At 51.7% G+C, this 23,125-nt stretch overlaps 3 protein-coding genes and 1 pseudogene across 3 annotated transcripts; 3 read left to right on the forward strand and 1 right to left on the reverse strand.

The window, feature by feature from the left end:
- Positions 1-519: 519 nt before the first annotated feature.
- SAPIO_CDS5671 lies at positions 520-1,701 on the forward strand (annotated as a pseudogene; the record flags this gene model as incomplete).
- Positions 1,702-1,762: 61 nt separating this feature from the next.
- Positions 1,763-2,713, reverse strand: SAPIO_CDS5672 (uncharacterized protein; the record flags this gene model as incomplete). The annotated part of the gene is made up of 4 exons (XM_016787949.1): positions 1,763-1,941; positions 2,024-2,284; positions 2,364-2,455; positions 2,676-2,713. 4 exons carry the CDS (start codon positions 2,711-2,713, stop codon positions 1,763-1,765), a joined length of 570 nt encoding a protein of 189 aa, XP_016642264.1.
- A 162-nt stretch (positions 2,714-2,875) lies between these two features.
- On the forward strand, positions 2,876-9,266 carry SAPIO_CDS5673 (Cell division-associated protein bimb; the record flags this gene model as incomplete). Its single annotated transcript, XM_016787950.1, has 2 exons — positions 2,876-6,057; positions 6,128-9,266. 2 exons carry the CDS (start codon positions 2,876-2,878, stop codon positions 9,264-9,266), a joined length of 6,321 nt encoding a protein of 2,106 aa, XP_016642265.1.
- A 9,669-nt stretch (positions 9,267-18,935) lies between these two features.
- On the forward strand, positions 18,936-22,392 carry SAPIO_CDS5674 (Zinc finger transcription factor 1; the record flags this gene model as incomplete). The annotated part of the gene is made up of 2 exons (XM_016787951.1): positions 18,936-20,098; positions 20,172-22,392. The coding sequence occupies 2 exons, from the start codon at positions 18,936-18,938 to the stop codon at positions 22,390-22,392; spliced, it is 3,384 nt and encodes a 1,127-aa protein (XP_016642266.1).
- Positions 22,393-23,125: the final 733 nt, after the last annotated feature.

Genomic DNA, 23,125 nt, shown 5'->3' on the forward strand with positions numbered 1-23,125 from the left:
AGCATTACCCTCGAGGGCGGGGTGCTTGAGTCTAGACTCAAGAGCACATGGGCGGCTTGAATGGTCCTGCGGGCGGTGTCGTGAAGAGGTACGCCTCGGTGCTTTCGATCTTGAGCATCCAGTGTCTGTCTGTCGATGAGTAACAATTGAAGTCCCCAAAATATCATTAGTAATTGAGCAGTGTTCGTTGTGACTTCCTGTCCAACATCAATCCACAGCAAAGCGCCATTTTGCCTCGGAGACGTCAAAGTCACTATCACTGGTACGAAGTACATTGAGACGTCAGTACGAAGTACTTTTGAATTGAATATCGAACCTCAAGGTCGGATTTGTGTTATCCCGACGCTCAAGATCACACCCACAACCACCACTGCAGCCGCATTGAGTCAGTCTCTCAGCAGCTGCAAGCTTCTCTCACCCTGCCGCCAATCTCCTGCACCTTTCGGGCATCCTCTTAGAACCAGCGTTTGACCGCCTCGTGCAGTGGTCTTATCGGCCCCCTGCCCCAAGAGCCTGCCAATGCGGATTCCATATCGAGATCCCCTTCCACCCCCGACTATCATTCCAAGATCAGCCACCACATTACAGTCTGCCGTCGCCGCTCTTCTGCAGTTCCTCGATACGCCGCCGCCCAATGGGCTCCCGGATTCAACGGTAGTCCTCTCCGGGGCCGGACTCTCTGTAGCCAGCGGGCTGGCAGACTACCGCGGAGTGAACGGCACCTATCGCGTCAACAAATCATACCGGCCAATCTACCATAATGAGTTCATTGCGAACCATGCGTTTCGACAGAGGTATTGGGCTCGCAGTTTCCTGGGCTGGTCCTCGCTCCATAAGGCGACACCAAATGCCGGCCACTACGCAATTCGAGATCTGGGCCAGCTCGGCCTGGTAAAGCATGTTATTACACAAAATGTCGATTCATTCCATGCTACGGCACACCCTCATCTTCCAACAGTAGAGTTACATGGCTACCTCCGCTCGACAGTCTGCATGACTTGCCGCGAGGAGTTTTCCCGTGACGACTTCCAGCACGAATTAGCGCGGCTTAATCCGGCGTGGCATGCTTTCCTGATAGAAGCTGTAGCTTCGGGAGCGCTAAATACAGAGGTTCCTCATCACTCAAGGGCCAAAGGTCTAAGAACGAATCCAGACGGCGACGTTGACCTCGCCGACGCTCCATACACCACCTTTAGATACCCTCCGTGTCCCAACTGTCTAGCAGAATCTCCTAGGTTATTCCGCAGTCAAAATTTGCTTATCGAAACGGACGAGGACGGTGCTTGGAAGCCGGGCAGCACCGCGGGCATTTTAAAGCCAGCTGTAATCATGTTTGGCGAGAGTATCCCCAAGAGAGTGAAGCTCGTGGCCGAAGAAGCTATTGACAAGGCCGGGCGTTTACTCGTCCTCGGTACGTCGCTTGCTACTGGCTCGGCATGGATGTTGGCACGGAGGGCCAAGCAACGAGGAATGCCCATGGCAGTTATTAACATCGGTGGGATCCGAGGTGAGGAGTTCTTTTTTGCCGAGGTGGATCGACAGCAGCCTGGTAATGAGGGTGTAAGAGTGGAGTTGGCGACGGACGAGCTGTTGCCCCTCCTGGTAGATCAGTTAAAACAACGATCGGACCTGGCAAGTTCCCACGAGAAGTGTACACTAGAGTTGAACAATTCTGCTGTATTTAAGGATATGCTGTCGTAGATTATAGTTGATTGAGGATCGCTCCCGAATAAATCTTTGGTATATTCGTCTGGTACAAGACTCAATAGAAGCTCGACCTGCTAATTTTGCTTGGTTTTGTTGTGGTGGAACTCGAGGGCGCGGAGTTGGGTGTTGGTGTCGACTCGACGGTGTTTTCCACTTTAGGAGTCTCATCGGGTTTCGATTCCTTTTCCTTCCGCGAGTCTTGATGCGCATTATCCTTCTCGATATCACGCAGCACTATCGCCAGTTTGCGTAAGTATATGCCAGAGGCCCCGATGAACAGGCTTGGGGCAACCGCAATCGAACATGTGTGACTTACTCTCTTCCCACTCCTTCTCCCTCGCAGGATCTCCTGTTCCAAGAACCTGTTCCACGTCGACCTTCTCTCCGCGCTGTAGTTTCTCAACCACTTCGCGCAATAGGCCAATCCTGACATCAGATTGGCGCACGAAATTGGCATGGCCAGTCTTGACGGCGATCATATTGATGGACATGGATCCGATCAGGAGAAAGGTCACGATGAAGAAGGTTGCCGGGTTCCATTCCTTAGACTTCGTCTTGGCGAGCTGGGCTCGGTTCTCTTTCCGGAAAGGTTTCGGGATGAGAGAAGTCCAGAACGATGCCTGCGTCACGGAAGGGAGGGAACTGTCGCATCGTACTTGGATGAGGGAGGGTGATCTCGATGCGGCGATTGAAAGCTGGTAAGGCGCTGACCGAACCAGGAGCCTCCGTGCCGCTATTCTGTGCATGGCTGTTACGTGAAATGGAACTTGGTAGAGCCAAAGACCTTTTGTTTGAACAATTGCGAGGAAACGAAGTGAGTTTCCCAAATTTTCGACCTCAAATCAGACCCTCCGCTGCCTTCCGGGCTTCGTGGGCGGATGTTCCCGAGTGGGTGGCGGCTGGTTACCCCTGGCAACTGCCGATGTTTAGCCAGCCGACATCAATGCCATTGTTCAAAACGCACGTACCATTCTTTGGTGGCAGCAGCAACTTCAGCTGTGGACATCAACTCTAGATATTCAAGTTTCAAGTTTTCAATTGCAAATTCGCAGCAGCATTTTTGCATTCTCGTCAGTTTTCTTCCTTTTAGTCTGTTTTTGGGCTATGCGAACGACCGAATACTGGTTGTGATGATATGTTTTAATGACGAACTTATAACGCCGACCCAATGACATCCATCAACTCCAAAGTCGAAGCCGTGAAGACGGCAGTGTCGTCGGCGACGACTTGCACGTCGGCAACCACAGTCATATTACGCGAACTTCTCATATCGGAGATAGATTTGACACCCACAACGAGTACCACAACGAAGCCGATCTCGAAACGCGTGCCGACAACTTCTAGAACGCGGACAAAGGCCGCCGAATCCACCAAGATTGAGAGTCAGACCGGCGGGAAGAACGCCGGATTGTCCGCGAAGGACAAAGAGGTATTGGCGACGCATGTAATAAATGCTTCACTCAAGGCCTTGACCGAGGCTGCGAAGGCTTCGCCGCCACCACAAACGCCTCGGAAGCGGACGGAACCAGGGCCGACCCCGAGACGGACGCCGAGCGGAACCCTACGGAGATCTCTGTCAACACCACTTTCACCCCTACAGCCTCGAACCCTAAACCGAACTGCCACCACAATAGAACCGCCCTTGTCTAAACCTTCGAGATGCCCTACTAGTTCTGCGAATGGAGCCTGCTTTGCCTTGGTTGAGTGCGCGAGAGTAGCTTTCCAGTGCCTTAGATCGTTGAACGGCCCGGAAGCTTCATCTCAAAAGAGTATGCAACTGGAGATGGGCATATCTGCATTTGTTGGGAAGCTGCTTGCTTTGGGTTTCCAGGACCACGCGTTAAGAGAGTTGCGGATCCTGAAGAAGCGACTTGAGGAGCGCGCTCTTGCTGGGAACCCCAAGAAGGGAACTAAGACGGCGGCGGCAACGGAGGCTTCAGTTAGCAATGCCCGAGTATTATCAGACCTTTTGGATTTTAAGGAGTCTGCCATATCTTCGTCGACACGCGCATTAGTTATCTCGACCCAATTATACGTTCTTCGACTTATGATGCTTTCGAAAAAGCCCGAGCAAATCGAAGCAGCGGCCCCATTCCTTCGCGAATCGAACAAGACCTCTCCCTTGAACCTATTACTCGAATCATTACGCGATGACCCCAAGGATATCACAAAGGTCGCGCGTCAAGTCGAATCTCTGGCGAGTATCGTTCTCTCACTTACACCGAGCCCTTCAAACCGCGAGGATGCAGAAGCCATGGAGCCGCGACTTCATCCGTCTCCTTCGTGTGTGTTCGAGCTGCAGGCCCTTTTCTTGAAAGCCAAAATGCATCTTTGGAAGATATCGAGGCGTACAGGAGACATCGACAAGGAAATCCTGACTCCATTCTCCCGATACCTTGCCGCCTTTGGCCGACGCCTGAGACATGTCTCGCCCGATTTCTACGAACTCTGCCTAGAAACGTTCCTTGGCCTGCAAGAGATGATTAAAGACCAGGGCCTCACCTGGTCTGAGACATCAAAATCTCCAGTCGCTACAGTCTATCAGAGTCTAGGCACATCCGCTATTTCCCTCAAGCGGGTGGCTGAAGCGAAGAACTGGGTGGAGAAGCTATACAGCTTCCTTGACACTGAGAAGGACTCTGCCGCCAGGCGATGCTCTATTGCGGCCCAGCTTCTAGGGTTGTGCCTGAAATGTAAACTTGACGAACCAAAGGTGACAAACCTCCTCGCGGAGACAATCGAGGGGATGCAAGGCACCTTGAGAGGGGAGAGCGCCGAGTTGGATCAGCTACTCGTCGACCTATCACTAGCCCGCAGGTCTGCAGTCGGTCTTCTGATGAGTGCTTCCGAGAAAAAATCAAAACTTTCATCCGCTCTTACCGAACTCCTACAATCATTCATAATCCAGTATCCCCGATTTACGATACGATGGCTCGGAAAGCCCCCATCTCGCGATGCCGGCGCCACTGGCAAAGATTTTCTTCGGTTCGAATCCAGGAGACAGGCCGTCCAGGGTACTCTAGGCCAGGTTCTCGACTCTGCCCTTGTCGTCACCAAGAGTCTACTCAGTTCCGGCAAGGTAGATTGGACCAAACCTGATGCTGTTTTGCAAGATTGCCTAGATCTGCTTGACAGAATGGGTGACTTGAAGGGATCACTTAACGGAAGCAACGGCAACACGTATCACGTCAAAATTTCGAACCTGTATTACATGAAATATGCTTTGATGCGACAGAACCCCGAGAATGCGAACGACCTAACCGCATTGAGAGCTCTTCGCCGCTCTCTGGATGCTGTTCGAAATCGAAGTCCGAAGGAGAAGGAGGCGGCCCAGTTTGTAGCCAAGCTTGAGCGCTTCGCGGACATTTGCACGAAGTTTAGGCGAATCGAAGAGGCGAGAGAGTCACTACAGTCCATCTGCACCACAATGGTCGAGGAAGGCGTGCTATCAAATGTTGCCTCGCTCCTCAACGACCAGCCTCCATCCGTCGCATGGTCTACAGACGAGAAGACCGAGCTGCTCTCTCGGACACTTTGTTCGATTTCCAAGCTCGACAAGTCGTGGAACGACTGGACGTTCTTCATGCCTGAAGTCGAACGCGCCGCAGTCTTGGAGCATCTGGTGCATATTATTGCATCCGGAGAGAACACCAAGACCAAGGAGCTGCTCAAGTTAACCGACCCCCCGGCGGACTCACTCCTACGGATTTACTCTCTTGAGAAGTTCCCGATCCGCCGGCTGAGGACGCTCCTTTATCTCTATTCGATGCACATCGCCAACTCCGATTATTCTTCCTCGATCCGAAGCCACATTGACGCCGCAGTCAGAGCCGCATCCTCCAAATCCCTTGGTGAGGATGGTGGTTTAACTCGGTACCTCCCCCACCTCACTGCTTATCTATCATCCGTAACTTCTCTCACGCACTGGACCCCGAATAATGCCAATCTTCAGGCCGCCATCTCCCACTGGCGCGGCGTAGTTGACAGTTCAAAGTCAAAGGAGGATGTCCTCAGCCGTATCGACGATGTTGCCACTCTCACAACCCATCTCAAGGCCGTAGCCGATCTTGCCAGCATGAAGGGAGAGGGCACATTAGTAGTTGCTCTCTTAGAGCTACTGGCCGACTTGGCGAAGAAACTAGAGGAGTCTTTCCTAGACGACGTAGTCTCAAACTACAGCCTGTTGGCTACACAATACGCGAGCCTTGGGTACACCGACAAGGCGGAGGCAATCATCGAGTCAACGAAAGAGATCGCCGAACAGACAGACAAGCTATCTGGAGCAACCCTGGCTGATTTCCATCTTTCAGTTGCGGACTACTGCATTACTACTGGAAGCTTCGATCAGGCGTATGTTTAAACCCTGTCACGACGTGTATTTTCTTTCTTTTCCCAAAATGATACGCTAACCTTTAAGCAGAGAACTTCGCCTAGCCGAAGCCAAGCAGGCATTCACCTCTCTTGTTACGAACCAAACATCTAGGTCCCGGGGGTCGTCGTTGATGGCTATGGCCAACCTCCTCTACTCGATCGTCGCCCTGGAGAAAGGAGAGACTCAATCAGCTCTCACTTATGCCAAGGATAGCGTGAAGATTATGTTCCACGACTGGACCAAGTACGAGAAGAAGGACAAGACTATGATGGGATCGGACGCCAACCATAGCGCGCTCGGGGATAGCCTAGGTCCTGGAGTAGGCAGCCTTGAAACCGCCACGCTTTCTCGTGTCGTGCAGGGCTCCGACTTCTGGGCGCTTGCTTCACCCTTAATCCGGGCGCTCCACCGACTCTCGTCCCTCTACGCACACATGGGCATGTTCCAGGACACTTTGTACTATGCTGAACAAGCCTACAAGGTTGCTGAGAGCTCTGGGTCCGCATTCTATATTGCCCAATCTGCGATGTGGAGTGGCTCCGTCTGGATTAAGGGAGGAAAGCCGGAGAAGGGTCTCGACTATGTGGCTAATGCCCGTGCTTTCATCACGGAGAACCCCCATATATCCCAATCCGTGACATTAGCTTGTCACCTCAGCGAGTTGTACCGCATGATTGGCGACTCCGAATCTGAGGAAGAAATGCTCCAGTTTGCGGAATCCAATGTCCACCATGCCGGTGCAACGATCAAACCTCAGCTCGACGATGAGATCGCAAACGAGATGGAGAAGCTTAGCCTCACCGCGAACAAGACGAGAACAACGCGGGGCACGCGAGCCAGGGCTCCAACAGTGAAGAAGACGATGGCGAAGACGACAACTGCGACGAAGAGAGCGCCAGCAAGGGGCAAAGCTGCTACCGCATCGAAGCCGGCGCCAGTTGAGGACGATGCCCACATCTCCCTCAAGAAGGCATCGATCCTGCTCTATAGAGCTCTTGGATACATACATCAAAAGGATTGGGCCTCCGCTGTAGCGGTGCTTGAAGGGATTAAGGGGCGCCTCAGGGGCCTAGAAGATGTCTCCCGTGAGCAAATGATTCGGGCGGCCTGCCTTGTCGGCCAGAGCCTCGATGATATGATTCATGACCCTGTGTTCTCTGTTGTACAGGACTCCACGATCTCCTTCCCCTCCGTGTCTCTAGTCAAACGAGCGGACAATGACAAAGCGACCCCGGCTAAGCCTGCACCTGTGCGGAAGGGTGCCAAGGCGCGTGCGACCACTAACTTCGTGGATGCGCTCAAAGAAGCGCAGGATTACCTTTTGGAAGCTAACTCGGCGGCCGTCGTACGCGGAGATGGCGGGTTTCTCCATCGCATCTCTTCCCTCTTGCAGAGCACAGTCATCTTCCTCTCGGCCACGACTTCGAAGCCAAATCTCATTGGACATCCTGGGTACGCGACATGCGCAGTAGAGCTTGCGAGAAACGTTACCTGGAGAAGAGAGCGGAAGGCGCAGCAGGTTACCGGCTCCGCTGCTAAGATAGAATGGCCCGCATCACTTCCCACTATGGACCCCAGCCGGTCGAGCCTTGGAGTTACTACTGATATCTCGAGGTTCCAGCGAGACTACATCGATATTATACCGAGTAGCTGGACGGTAGTCTCGATATCACCTAGCGATAACCGAGAGGATTTGTGCATCACGAGGCTGCAGGCAGGTCATACTCCATTTGTGCTCCGCCTGCCGCTTGAGCGAGCCAATTCGAGAGATGCCGATACTGAAGTCTTCAATTTCCATCACGGACTTGAGGAGTTGCAGGAGCTCATCAAGCTGGCGAACAAGAACTCTCACGATGCAAGAGATATGACAATCAAGGGTGCCAAAGCAGCGTGGTGGGAGGAGCGAGAGATGCTCGACGACCGGTTCAAGATGCTACTCGATAACATCGAGTCGGTCTGGCTCGGCGGCTTCAAGGGCGTATTCTCTCAGCACAAGAGAAGGACAGACCTCCTTGCGAGATTCCAAAAATCCTTCCAGAATATGCTCGATAAGTATCTGCCCTCTCGGCGACGGATTCGGGGCAAGCGTTCTACCAAGACTCCTAAGATCACCTTTGACCCTCGAATCTTGGAGCTGTTTATTGGACTTGGACACCCGACACCTGACGACCTCGATTACGAAGAAGCTCTTACGGACCTGCTGTACTTTACGATTGATATCTTACAGTTCCACGGCGAGCAGAATGCCTACGATGAGATTGACTTTGACTCGTTGGTCGTCGAGACCATGGATGCGATTTCGGCGTATCATCAGGCTGTCAGTGCCGAGGGGGAAACTGAAGAGAATGCCCATACGATTCTAGTTCTAGATAAGTCTCTTCATGGGTTCCCTTGGGAATCCCTTCCCTGCATGCAAGGGGCTGCCGTCTCTCGCGTGCCTTCCTTGGCTTGCCTGAGGCGATTGATTCTCGAGCAACGATCGTTAAACCCCGCTGAGATGGACTTTGACTCCGAGAGTCCATCTGCCGAGAACGACTCACGGCCAGGCCATCACGTATCGCCAACCTCCGGAACATACATTCTCAACCCTGCCGGTGATCTCGGCAACACCCTCTCAGCATTCCAGAAGCCCCTGGAAGATCTCGGCGAGGCCTGGTCCGGCATCGTGAGCCGCTCCCCCACCGAACCCGAGTTCGAGCGCGCCCTCACCGAGTCAGACATCATGCTGTACTTCGGTCACGGCAGCGGTGCTCAATACATTAGGGGCAAGACAATCCGACGCATGCAGAAGTGCCGTGCTACGGTCCTCCTCATGGGTTGTAGCTCGGCGAGCCTGGAGGCAGCGGGCGAGTTTGAGTGTCACGGGACCGTGTGGAATTATATGCTCTCAGGTTGCCCGGCCGTCGTCGGCGCTCTGTGGGACGTCACGGATCGAGAGGCGGATCGATTTGCTGGGAAAGTCCTCGAAGAGTGGGGACTAATGAAGAGGGGGACGTTTAAGGAGGACAAGAAGGGTAAGGGCAGGGCTCTGGAGTCTAATGACGATGACGATGATGAGGAGTCGGGAGAAGGGTGCTCGCTTGTGGAAGCTGTTGCGAGGGCGAGGGGGGCTTGCCGATTCAAGTATCTTACGTCGGCGGCGATGTGTGTTTATGGCATTCCTGTGTATATCAACAGGGAAGACTGAAGCATTGTGGGAATATTGCAGGGTGGCGGTTCTGTGTAGTATACGTGCGAATGGGTTGGTATGTCATGACCACAGGTCATTTGCATGAATAGGTGTTTTTCTTTTCTTCTTCTTTTTGATCTATCAGATAGGGGCCTTGGGAAAGGAGTGGACGGGAGTCTTGGGGGTTGCGTGTGTTTCTTTTTTCTCCTTCGATATTGTTTGATGGCATCGGCATTGAGTTTTTGCGTTGCATAGACGTTAGAAGCTGAGCTTCTTGCTGGATACCCCTGGTTATTGAACGGAGAAAATAATGTTTGAGCTGGGTATTAAAATATATTTTTACTGTCATGGCCATGCTTCCCTCTATAGACCCATTCATGCTACAGAACGTCCAGTGCTACATCCGATGTAAACCACACAAGGCTACGAGCTTGCCGGATGCCCTACGCGAGGAATGGTTTTGAAGGAGGCATGAGTGTGGATGATGGGGCTCCTCGTCCATTCGTTGTGGTCGAGATCATCTCAAATGGAGCCTAGGTGGAGATGGTATCCGCTGGCTCGTCGGAGCTCATCGACCTCATAATAAACGGGTAAGAAAACGGGCTCATCTACGCCCATCTATCACCTTACCTCTTGTTTAGAAAACATCATTGAGTTAAGTAGCTATTACTTACCCAACTTTAACTATAATCAGGGGCAAGATTTGGTCAGTTCAAGCATTACATCAAATATGAGAAACGGTTACGAGACACCAAGCAACCCACCATCCTTTGTTCCCATTTTCTCTTATTCCATAAAAGAAACAAAGACTCTTTTGTCCTTGGGAATTTCTTGCTTCGTTTCTCAGATGAAAATCTGAGGTGCAGGGTGGTACAGATGATCCGCGATCGACGTCAAATGGGCTGAAGATCTGGTCCAGGCGTCGGTAGTTGGCGGGAAGAAGGGTGGAAGGGGAAGAAACCCTGGTTTCAGGCGTGTCTTGATATGTTCTCCCCCCCACCTCTCAGGCTCAGATCTGATGTCGTGGGAGGAGGCTCTTCGAGACTTGGCTATGGTTGTATACGGAATTGTGAGCCTCTTGTATTTGATGGTCTCGGCTGGGATATCTAACGGGTGTGATGTGACACTCCGGACGGGATCTGCCGTACGACGAGAGTATATACTCGGCGCGAGATTAAAACAATTCGTGGACGAGCGTGAAGGCGCCCGGGGTTTTTCTTGTCCTAACCTACTTCGACCGCAAAGGGAGGTTACTCAAGAAGATTCGAGATCCGTAACAGGGCTTGGCAAGTTACAGACGGTGCGATAGCTCTCACCCGGCAAAGCCATACGATGATGAATCTCGACTCGTCAAGGAGTCGCATAACAAGGTCCAAGATAGAAGACGATGCTGTCCTACACTGATCAAACAATGGAAGGAGTATATCGAGGCGAGATTCGGATGTGCTTGGCTGGCCTAGATAAGGCCAATGCTAGAGACGCAAGACGATCACTCCACAGGAAAGAAAGGAGCCAGGAACTCGAGACATTCTCTAGAGAGTCTCGACTTAGCATTTCAAGGCGTGACGAGAGCTACGCAGAGGGAGCCTAAAAGCACAGACATTTTCGCTCGCAGCTGTAGTCTCGCCGCAAAGTCGATCTAACAACGAAGAAAAGGGAGCATCCATTCATCGCCGGCAGGAGTGAATGATATCATCGATTGACAAGCCTGAGATATCAAGGCCTGTTCCTTGCTACTAAGCGATCCAGCTTTCAATCAATCAGAAGCTAAGCCGGCACAAGCTTGCCGCTTCCCGCTCGCAGAAACAGATGAATTGGTGTTGAATGGTCATTGATGCATATCGCGGGCGTCATGATTGACATCAATCTGATGGCATAGCGCATAACCAAAATCTTGCAGTGCTTATCTGTATTCGACCACACAATGCTCGAAGCTTCATCAAGATTTCTCCCCAGCGCTTATCGACCGAAGAAATGTGCATTTGATTCGCACACGTTTTGCCAAATTGTGACGGCAGAGCCTAAAATTAGACCTTGCGTGCTCGAAGACGCACGCAAGATGCCGTGCTACGTGATGCGAGTTTCCCAAACCACCCGCCAGTGAGAATATGCGTCCGTCACTACGTAGCATTGGAGGGTCCAGCCCGAGTTCTCCCGCTGTACTTCCTCGGAGCAGCAAAGACCGTGAATATCAAGTATATCCGTGTGTTTAATGGCATTAAGGCGGGCCGGTCACTGAATGAGGACCGGCCGGGGATGGTTCACTGGCCCCTCAAACCCTCAAGACCAAAGGTGAACGATCTGCGAGGCACGGGAGAAAAGGAACGGACACCAGAATTATGTCCGTGACGACCGAGAAAAGGGCAAGAAGAGGTAGTGTATAGTACGAAGTAGTAGCCAATATCTCTGGACTCCAATGTCGCAGTGGAAATGCGAAGTCGAGACTTCATCCGCAAATTATTCCCCCACGTTTTAGGGGAGGGGCAGTGGGCAAAGTAGCAACAGAGAGATAGGCTTGTGCGGAGTGGATTTCTGGGGTAAGTTGGCAAAAATTGGTTGCCTCAGCTGGTTCAATCCTGGGGTTGAGGAAGAAGGCAAGGGAAGGTGATTGAGGCGGGCTGGGCGATCTGAGACCATCCTGTTGCTACTATGTGATGTAGTGGACAACAGAGCAACAGAGAGCGAGAATGGGTTGGGCATATGGTCTCGTCTCCTCTCTCTTTTCAACGTTGCCCTCGGCGATTTAGCCGTCACTATGGACTAGATTTTTTCATTCCACCCCAAGGAAGCCCGATAAAGGACTCGATCGACTACCCTTGCAGTTATACTACCCCGAAAGACAAACTTATTGATCCCGCAACATCACCACGAAGTCAAGAGGTGATCTCTACTTCGTTAGAAGCTAAGAAGCCGCAGCCGGCCGTTTTCCAAGAGAATGCGGAATAGAAGGACTAGTGGTGCAGACTCGGGTCTCGGGGCAACCGAGTTTCTGACCTGCGGATGTTCCGGCGGCCTGGTGAACCAAGGGCGTAGAAGCCAGACAGGCTGATTGGATGGCTCGGCCGAAAAACGCTGTTAGTGAGTGGGTTAGGTTTATGATGCATGGAATAGAGTGCTCCATTTTATCATTGATCTACACTCGCAATGGTCGCCAATGAGTAATTACACACAGCAAGATTGATCTTGTATGTCATAGGTAAATTGGTATTTAGAGTCCGACAGATGAGAGTTTCTTCGCTGTATTTGCTGTAGTGTATTTGCTGTGAGAGAGTGCCATATCCGAAGGAGGCAATATCTCTTTCCGGGACAATACAAACGTGAACGCCACACAGGAAGAACTCGGGGTGTCATTTGGATCGACGAAACTCGTCTGAATCGATCTGGACTGGGGAAGCAAGGTCGAGAACGCGGAGGAAGAGCTGAAGCGTTACATTCGTGCCAAGCAGAAGGATGGAGGCGAAACGAATCCCCGCGAACTTTCAACGTAGCGTCTTTCCCCGTCTTTCCTCGACTCTGTAAACTGGGGATAAGCATAAAACCAATCTTCAACAAGTTCCCACACCGAGATATCTCCGACATTGTCATGATGAGTGCATTCTGTTGTTTCCTGACGCCTGCCCCAGTCCCAAAGCAGTTTGGTCAGCAGGACTAGGAGATCCTGGGGCACTCTCCTTGTCCTCTCTGTGGTGTCAGTGGCAAGGATCCTGGTTTCTCGTCGAACACTTCGTCTCGCCCTCGCCCACCCTTGCCCACAATGCGACTTGTACCACGTGGAGTACCAGCCAACTGGCCCGCAGGTGCTTGTGGGCGTTGTCTGGCGTTTTCCGCATCGGGAATGGCGTTGACAGCAGGGGTGGTTGACTAGCGTGATGGAGGCCTTTGGAACCGTCGGTGATTGGGATGATGGATGATTACCTCGCACTACGGAGGAGTGCACGAAAGACGAGGTATGGGTACCTACAATTGTACAGACCTCTTCGTTAATCTGGAGTCGGCCTCAAATTTGAAGCCCGAAGTAATAGGACGGAACTGTCAAGGCTTGAACCTTGATTATTACTTTAGAAGCGGGCACATTGTGCTCTCTGCTCTCTTACTTCATATGATGTAAGCAGTAGCTTTGTAGCTCTTGGACATACGAAGACATGCTCGCGTGGCATTGAATCGTTCCTTCTAGTATTCGTAGTTCATGGTTTTGATTTGTTGGAAGGAACTGGGGACCGGGGAAGGGGGATGGGGGCAAATTTCGGAAGGCGCACCCTCAGGGCGGCGGTACGGAGTACACTATATACAGAGTACATCCAGCCCTTCCATGCCGTACCACCAGTCCTTGTTACCAGGCTGCTTTCTTCTCGCCCAGCTCGTACTTCGTAAGGCCCAGGATTGACCGTGCCTTCCTCGGTGCATCGTATAATTGGAGTGTATGTAGTAGTGTACGGAGCTACTCCGCGACGTCTCCACAGAACGCCATCTGCATCTGTACTTCGCAGATTAGGGATAATCTCATCTGGGGCAGAGGCAGATGGCGCTCTGTCGCACGACGAATTAATACCACTTGAAGTTGATCAGGCATCCCTTGTATTATGAGGGATCTTATTGTGGAGACTTCTGGGCTTGGTCAACACAGAGCATCCCAGTCCTTCATTCGTCCTTCGTGTCATTGGGGGCGTGACGAATTGTCTCGAGTCCAGTGGGATGGATCACTACGAAGTAGGTGCTGTGTAGCCTGACGTAGTATGTATGTCGTGTCGGATTGATTATCATTGGGATATGTTTCGAGTCTACATACATCGCATGTCATGACTGTCACTCGGCAAGATCCCTTACACCAGATGGCTCCAAGCTCTTGCCCAGTGGTTTCATAACATGCAATACGAAGTAGAAATTGATACCCCTTTGATACTAGATCGATCAACCGCCTGGCAAGTAACATAGGGTTCTCGTGGGCTTCGGTGTAAGGGCCATCTCTTTTAACATCCCGAGTCCTCGCTTCAGCAACACACATTACTCTTCACACGCGATACCGGGTTTCAGGATAAAGGCTCGGCGAAAGTGGGCATGAGGTGTTCTAACAGCCTGGCGAAGGAAGGAACACGAAGTGAGTGGTGACGAAGAATAATTTTCAATTTACTCGGCCGTGGCTGAAATCGAGAGCTTATTACCGATTGCGGATTCGGAATGCCTTTCGAAGAGAAGATAGGACATAGGCTGCACGGCGCAAGAAGCGTGCCGTATCGAATATGATTCTCCGTGCTGGGACGAGGAACTGAAGAACGATAAACTGCGAAATAAATATGTGATTGATATTGATCGATAGCCTATGTTAGGTTCCGTCTTATTCGCACGGGAAGAACAACACAATCATCGCCTGTCTTGTTGGTTACATGCAACCTCCGATACCCAATATCGATATCGGCGACTTTCCTGTTATTAATTACTCCCAGACACCAGCCCGATACACCCGTCCCGCCTGCTCGTCTCTTCCCTCTCTTCTTCGTTTCCGCCTGCATTTTGATGATCTTGGCAGGCAGGAAATGTCCGGGGGAGATAAACGCTGAAGGCTTGGCTTGTATCAATATATCCCCTACCCTTCTGGGAAGGTCTGCGGAAATTTTGACTCGGAATACCGGGCCATGATTCTCGACCCCGTGGTCCATTGACGATATTATTGTCTGGCTGTGCCCTAATACCCTAGAGCTTCCTGCCGCCTGGTGGTGGTACGGAAGATTGCCTGCTGACAGTGACAGCCCCTGGCCTCGACAAATCGAGCGGCATGCAGTGTAGCATTCGAGGATGTCGAAATATGCGCCTCAGCTGGTGGGTCCGCTGCCCATGCCCATACGGAGTACTTCCACCTTGAGATAATACGAAGTAATATCAATAGATCAGGTTGAAGGAGTGGACAGAGTAGGAGCCTCCCTTCAAACACAACTGGACCCCATGGCCGGGCTTGCCTGGTATATTGATCGATCCCAGCCCTTGGCAAAGTCCCAAACAGAGGCGGAAATTTTGCCCCCTTTAGCTCCTCAGAGTGGAAACCAAGTCATGAAGCTGTGGAGACTTTCGAAATTTGAATACGAGTTGCGCGCTAAAGGTCTTTAGTCTCGATCTCCACGTTTCCTCTTGGAGCCTGGGGCTAGAAGCAGAGGAAAAAGAATGCGTAGGACAGGCACGGCATTGCAATATTCGCACTCGAAGACAGAGTCACCACTTCGTAGGTGTTTGAAAATCATTGCCAGCCTGAACCCTCTGACAGTCATTCGGGCCGTCCGTGAAAATCTCCGCTGCAGCCTCAGACAAGTTCTGGGTCGTTGTGGCAATATGATTGTCCGGCCGTATATTTAACAGACAAGAGTAACGACACTTGGTAGGGGGATTTCTTCGAGAACAAGAATGGAATAGACCTTTACCTAGCCGTTTGGCTGGGTTTATTAGATTAAGAGTTGGATTTTTGGGTCTTGTTCAATCCGACCCGCCCTTTCCTCCACTACTTGTACGCTGTGCCCACCATTCTTGGTGGAAGAGATGTTACTTGGCAGGTGGGGATCAACGACAACCACTTGTAGCCTCCGAGATAAACTTTGTAGGACGATCTTTGGCAAAAGGGGCAAAAAGATAGTAAACTGATTAATATAGTGCTGATCAGCACTTGGACTTTATGGACTTTGACAAACGGAGAGGCAATATGGATTAAAAGCCGGGTAGAGTGAAGAGGGTGCAAGAACAATTGACTTGGAATGGGATGGAGGGGGTGTAGGGCCGTGACTTGATGATGCCAAGCGGTTAAACCTTGGAAGTATTCTGCAGAACCCTGAAGGTGACCAGACATGCACTATTGATCCATTGCTACTTCGTAGTGGGGTGTACTTTGTAAGGGCCACTGTTACTTCGTAGACAATAGTGTATTTCCAAGCACTGGAACTCAGTTTCCACTTGCCTCCAGTCATGTGAGTCCAGGATGAGTATGAAGTACATGATTGATATCTCTTACTTACCATAGCAGAATGGAATGGTCATTCTCATGCTCTCCAGCAAACAACTTCTATAAAAAGCTCAAATGATCGAGAATGAATGTTTTGTAGTAGAATGGTTGACATTTGATTATTAATGGTTTCTGTGCTGCGTGTTCTCTCCACTGGCTTATCGCTGGGACTTTGTCTGGGGAGGGAGCGTGGAGTCCACAAGTCCCACCTCTAAAATAGCTTGAGGACAATCAGTAGTGTAGATTATAGGCGAAAATGAAACAGCAACACAATACCATAATACTGAAGTAGTAGGTCCTGATATAAACTACGAAGTACACATGCGGTCAACCCGTGCCGCTGTATCATGCCGCGGAGCAGGAACACTAGCACGATATATTGAAGCCTTCCACTGGCCTGGGTAATGGAAAGTGTTTGATCTAGAGGGTTGCTACTTCATGTTAACCAACCACAAGTGGCAACGTCCATCTGGTTTCGAGGACTAACGAAGCAGCCCAGGGTTCGTACCTCGTACTCCGTACTCTGGCGGGAAGGAAAAAGCGTGCAGCCCACCCACCATAGCATTGCTGGATGTAACTGTATTGGCCCACAAGCAGTCAAAGCCCACTGTCCTGACTCCTCATGCCTTGTACCCCAGCTACCAGGAGCGATTGCAACCTGCCAAGATCCCCCGAGTCAGAGACCCAACAAGAAAAAGAGGCACAAGACAAATGGGTCAGATCCATGGGGACGCTATCCGATCCATCCACCACGATTGTGGAGTAAGTCACCACCTCAGTGTTAGACTAGCCTCAATGGCCGAGGCTATCGTCGACCTGTAAGATTGAGTCTATTTGCCTCTCCTCGTCATCACTTGCGGCACCCAGCCAATGCGGTGTGATGAATGGGAAAAAATTGATGCCAATACAAATTGACTTCGACGTGCTCTTTCACTTCGCCTTTCCCTGCTCCATTGGATCCACACCCACCGTTCAGTTACCCCACCCCCGCAAACACTCCGTCGACTTTCATCTTGTTCTCCTGGAGTACCGAGGTACAAGTACAAAGTAGTTATGTTTGTCTAATGGTGAACTGGCGAATTATTCCCTCGAGTCTGTGTTATTTGCACGAAGCCTCCTGGGTTTCTTTGACAACAACCTCCCGGCGGATGAATTTGGGTTATTGCTCGGAACCTCGCTGAATAGGTGGCTTCAAAAGGTGCTGGGCAGTAGATAGACTACCCCTACGTACATACTAGATTATATAGGCACTAGGTTGCCATGCACCCATCAACTCCAGCCTGGAAATCATTCTCTGATATCGGACCTCCCTACTTCTGATTGAGTAGCCTCGAGGACCATAATCTGTCCCGTATCTGATGTGGTCTTTCCGTGCTTGTTGGCTGCCTGCGCCTAGGCCAATCGTAGATTGAGCTCTCAGCGCTTCCTGGGAACTAACTTGCACTTCGCAAGATGTCTGGAAACAGAAAGAGAGGCATTTATCGCCGATGCGTCCCACACTCTCCGGTTTCCGCCTCTGCGTTCGTTTCCTATGCCACTGGACACCATTTTGCCTCTTGTTCACTGTTCTTCCCATCATTTCTCATCTTGGATGTGAAGGAGTTGAGCGAACCGCACAGACCCATGGGCTCCACTACGTCTACCCCCGCTCGTGCTCCCCACACAGACTTTCCACTCATGGACCTTGGCATCCTCCAATCACATCCACTGTAACGTACTTGCTTCCGACGCCGTCGGTACGCCGGGTGTACAGCTACCAATCGGACTGGGTCATATTCTACCTGCGGGGGTGTCAAGATGGTACTTTGTACTGACGCAGTATTTGAATGTGGGGCGCTGTGTACCCGCTCCGATGAAGGGCTCCCTGTATTCATGAAGTTTGCGCATAATACGTGGGAGCACATCGTGCACAGCGTCCTCGACTTATTCATGGGGTACTGCTCCACAACTTTTAGGTACTTTGGTTGTTACATCAACAATTCAACATACGAAGTACAACCCCAGGGCATGGAAGGTACTTGTACACTACAAGTCTGGCCCTCTTTTTCATCCGCACTTTCCTGGGGTCCCCATATCCCACCATCGCCTGCGTAATTTCTCTGTTCTGACATCCTGGGATTCTAACCTCTCCTTTTCTTTGATCTAATTCCCTCCCTTCACATCGCCAAACAGTCGCAACTTTGTTTCTTGTTTTTTTTTTATTATCCTTCGACAAACATCACCGATATATGCCGTTTAGAACAAAAGCTGAGAAACTCTCCCGTCCGGTATTCCCACGAAATCCGAACCGAGGCCGGCTTTGGGCCTCGACTGTCATGGTTGCTTCGAGTCCGTGATCGCTGCTCGGCCATCAGCTTCACTGAGCGACGACGGCTTCAACTACTTAGGCCTGTCCCCACAGTCTCCACCTCGGCATCGAAACCAACTCCACTAAAGCGCGGGGACTCTTACCAACCCAACCCCTTTCCGACTCATTTCGTCAGCACTGTTCACTCTTTAACCTGGCCTCCGTCCATACACTACCTGCATATTTCGAAGCACCAAAACTTCTCCAACATTTTCGGCCAACCCAACCCAACCGTCAGCAACATATCTCTGGTAAAGTGTTCGCTACTGACCGTGAATCCCACTCGGTCAGGGCGACGTACTCGCCGCTGTAAGCGGAATCAGTATTCGACATATCAACTGTTGGTCAACTCGAACGCGGTATGAAGTCTTCTCGGAACCGCCCAGGGCTCGAGTCCCGTCTCCACAGCATCAATGATGCCTCCAATTCCCTCCTTTCCCCCTCCGCCGCGAATGGCATCTCCGATGACCCCTTCTCACTTGACACCACCGACGATCCCTTGAATACAACCTCTCCTACTCATAATATGATCGATGCTCCCCCGTTCGGCGACTTTTCCTTCTCCTACCACGACCTTCAAGACTCTTCAGTCATGGTAAACCTGGACTCGCCGAACTTTGACCGCCGCGGTTCTGAGCAGTTCTCTCCTCAGCGCACCAAGGGCGCCGATAATGACGCCGACCTTGCTGTCGCGACTACATCCTTTGCCCTTGCCCCCGCCGAGTCTGTCGTCAGGCGGTCTAGTGTCATCAATGTTGAAGATGATGAGGACGAAAATATGCAGGACCGCAATTCTCCTGGTGCTAACTCTCTCGAGGAATCTGTGGCTGACGAGTTCGGGTTGTCGGTGACCGGAAGGTCGGAGCGATCAGAACCCGCTGAGGCCGGACACAGGTCTAAGGAGGACAAGGGTGATACGGCTCCCCCTTGGAGTGAGTTGAAGACGAAGGCTGGCAAGGAGCGCAAGAGATTACCGCTTGCCTGTATAGCTTGCCGACGGAAGAAGATTCGCTGTTCAGGGGAGAAGCCTGCCTGCAAGCACTGCCTTCGCTCTAGAATACCTTGCGTTTACAAAGTTACTACCCGCAAGGCCGCGCCTAGGACCGATTACATGGCGATGCTCGACAAGCGGTTAAAGCGTATGGAGGAGAGGATCATCCGTATCGTCCCCAAACCCGAGCAGGAGTCGGTTGCCTCTTCCGTTACCCGAGCCGTCGTGAAACCTGCAATCCCCGGATCCTTGCCGACTTCTAAAAACCCATCCAAGAAGCGAGGAGCGGAGGAAGCGTTTGGCCATGACCTCGATAAGTGGTCCAGGACGACGGGTAAGGCTAAAACGGATGGCTCCACGAAGCCTGCACCTTTGCAAATGCAAGAGAACGAAGAGAATAAGCTTTACGTCGAAGGCATCGAGGCGCTTCCACCCAAGGACATTCAAGAGCATCTAGCTGAGGTATTCTTCGAAAACATCTATGGTCAGGCCTATCATATCCTCCATAAACCGAGTTATATGAGAAAGCTAAGGTATGTCGCAGATCCGAGTTGGGAGGCCTTCTAGTCGCCATGGGATAAACTAACTCCCGTCTCCCCCCAATAGAGCTGGTACTCTCCCGCCTGTCCTTGTCCTTTCCGTATGCGCTATTTCGGCGCGCTTTTCAACCCACCCAAAACTTGGTTCGACACCGAATTTCCTTAGGGGCGAAGAGTGGGCCGCCCGGGCTCGAGATATCTGCGTCGAGCGCTACGAATGGCCAAACATCACCATCCTCACCTGTCTCATGATTCTTGGTCTTCATGAGTTCGGTACATGTCACGGAGGTCGCAGCTGGGCACTTGGTGGCCAGGCAATTCGGATGGCCTTTGCACTCCAGCTACACAAAGACCTCGAGCATGATCCGCTGAGATTCAACGGCCAGTCCGAACTCAGCTTTGTAGATCGTGAGATCCGCCGCCGGACAATGTGGGCATGCTTCCTCATGGATCGCTTGAACTCGTCTGGCACCGACCGGCCCATGTTTGTCAGGGAGGAGACGCTCAAGATCCCACTGCCCGTTAAGGAGCAGTACTTCCAGCTCGACATGCCCGCGTCGACCGAGACTCTCAACGGTAAGGTGGTGCATCCGCTCGGCGGAGAGGAGGATAACCTCGGAGACCCGAAGAAGAACATGGGTGTGGCCGCATACATGGTCCGCGCGATTGCCTTGTGGGGAAGGATCATCAATTACCTGAACCAAGGAGGCAAGGAGCAGGATCCCCATCCATTCTGGAACTCCGAGTCCGAATATGCTAAACTCACGAAGCAAGCTGATGATATGATCGAGATTCTACCCGAGTCTCTCAAGTATTCTGCCGACAACCTCCAGCTCCACAGCACCGAGAACATGGCCAACCAGTTCCTCTTCCTGCACATTGCTATCCAGCAAAACATTCTCTTCATGAATCGTGTCGCGGTTGCGTCCCCGCCGGCGACTGGCAAAGCTGAAGTACCAAAGGCTTTTGTCACAAACGCGGGAACGAAGACGTTCGCTGCCGCTAACCGTATCTCAGAGCTGCTCAAGGACGCCGAGTCGTACTTCGTCACTGCGCCATTTGTCGGTTATTGTGCCTTCTCTTCCAGCACGATCCACATTCTGGGCATCTTTTCTGGAAATCCGGCGATGGAGGCCACCTCGAAGAGGAACCTGGCAACCAACGTCAAGTTCCTGTCCAAGATGAAGAGATATTGGGGAATGTTCCATTGGATGTCGGAGAACCTGCGTGAGCAGTACAGGACCTACGCGGACGCAGCTCGCCAGGGCAGTAACACCAACGAGAACTCGACCGCGTCGCCCATCTTCCAGTACGGAGACTGGTTCGACCGATATCCACACGGCGTTTCCCAGTGCGACTTCGTTGATCCCGCTTCGTACAAGAAGCGAGACAAGGGCGAAGAAGCAGTGTTGGAGCAAAAGCCTGAGTTGCACACAGTCGAAGAATTCTTCACGACGCTGTCCCCTCCGCAGAGCTCCGAAACGGGCTCCAACGGCAAGGGCGGAGCGGCTTTGAAGAAGAAGCAGCCGCTCGCGAAGAAGGGCTCCATTAGCGCGCAGCGACCCGAGCAGCAACAGCAGCAGCAGCAGACAGATGGGCTGATGAGTGAATTCCAGAGCCGCGCACAATCTACCGAGCCGCTCAGTGCTCGCCTTCAACACCAGCGAAATTTCTCGGGGGCTCTGGGCGGCCAAACCAGTGGCCCGGCCGGATTCAACCCGCTTTCAATCCCCCATTCTCAGGCAGCCTCATCGTTCCACGCACTCTCTCCCGTGAGCCCGGTTGTTGGCGGATATGGTCATCACGGACCCCATAATCCGGCGTCATTTTATGCTCCGGACCTGCTTTCCATGGGCCTCTCTCAGCAGGCAGTTAATAGCATGATCCAGCCTCTCGACCGCCAAATGGTATTCGGCGCGTATTCAATGGACCCCGGTCTGACCAATGGTGGGCCGCTATTGGATGGTGTTGACTGGGAACGGTTCGCGCGTCAAGCCCGTGGTCTCCCCGAGGGCCACCCTGCTCGGCGCCGCATTCCCGGACGACTCAACCTCAACGGCGGCCTGGCCGGGGCTGCGGCCGCTCGCCAAAATATCGAGACCATGGCGGGATTCGGGCAGGAGGCATCCTCGGCGTGGTTTATGCCTTTCAACATGGAGCCTCCAGAGCTTGGCCACGACCTCGGTATGGGCATGAGCAACCTTGACAGCCTCACCAGCATGTTTGGCGGGGGTAGCATGGCAGCTTCCAGCCCAACTGGCATGAACGGACTCCGACACGGACATTAAACCCCCCGCCCCAATTCCCTCGCGTTTTGTGATCTCTTCTTTTTGTTATGACAAAAGTGGTTTCTCAGTTTCTATCTCTGGAACATACCACGACAATTACACAACATTCATTGTACAAACCTTGATCGTCGTGCCGTTTCCTGGGTATCTTGTTTCAATTTTGGGCACTAGCGTCTTGTTATTTCCTTGGAGTGAATTTATTCAACACATGTTGGAGAACAGAACACACGGTATCGAGGGTTGCAGTGGTCTGTCTCTGGGAGCTTTCAGATCTGGGAAGAGGGGAGCTGGGGGGGAAGTTTTCTTCTCTTTTCTTTTTTTTTCTCCTCTTCTTCGTTTTCGTCTTCTATTCTATTTTTCTTGTTTCTTCTTGCAAAACGGAGCGGGCGCAATCCATTCCTTTGTGCAAATTATGGGTTCGATGAAACAAACACGGTTTTCCTCTCTGGGTTTTCCAATCGTTACGGATCGGTCATGGGTGGGAGGAGCATTTTCTTCGGGACGGGGTGGTGCTTAGCGTGTGTAACTATCGATACCAGTTGCTGCAATGGGATGTAAAATATATATATATATATAGGAACTACTACTTGGATAATCGACAAATACAAAGTGATCAATATCAAAAAGAGCGAGGCAAGATGTGTTGTTGATCCCTTTGCGACGTGCGACTCCGAGGAAGATTTTTCTTATTTAACAATATGAAGCTCCAGGATATATCAATTTACGATGAAGA

This window comes from Scedosporium apiospermum (genome assembly GCF_000732125.1).
Source record: "Scedosporium apiospermum strain IHEM 14462 chromosome Unknown SEQ_SAPIO_0099, whole genome shotgun sequence".
In the NCBI taxonomy this organism is placed as follows: domain Eukaryota; kingdom Fungi; phylum Ascomycota; class Sordariomycetes; order Microascales; family Microascaceae; genus Scedosporium; species Scedosporium apiospermum.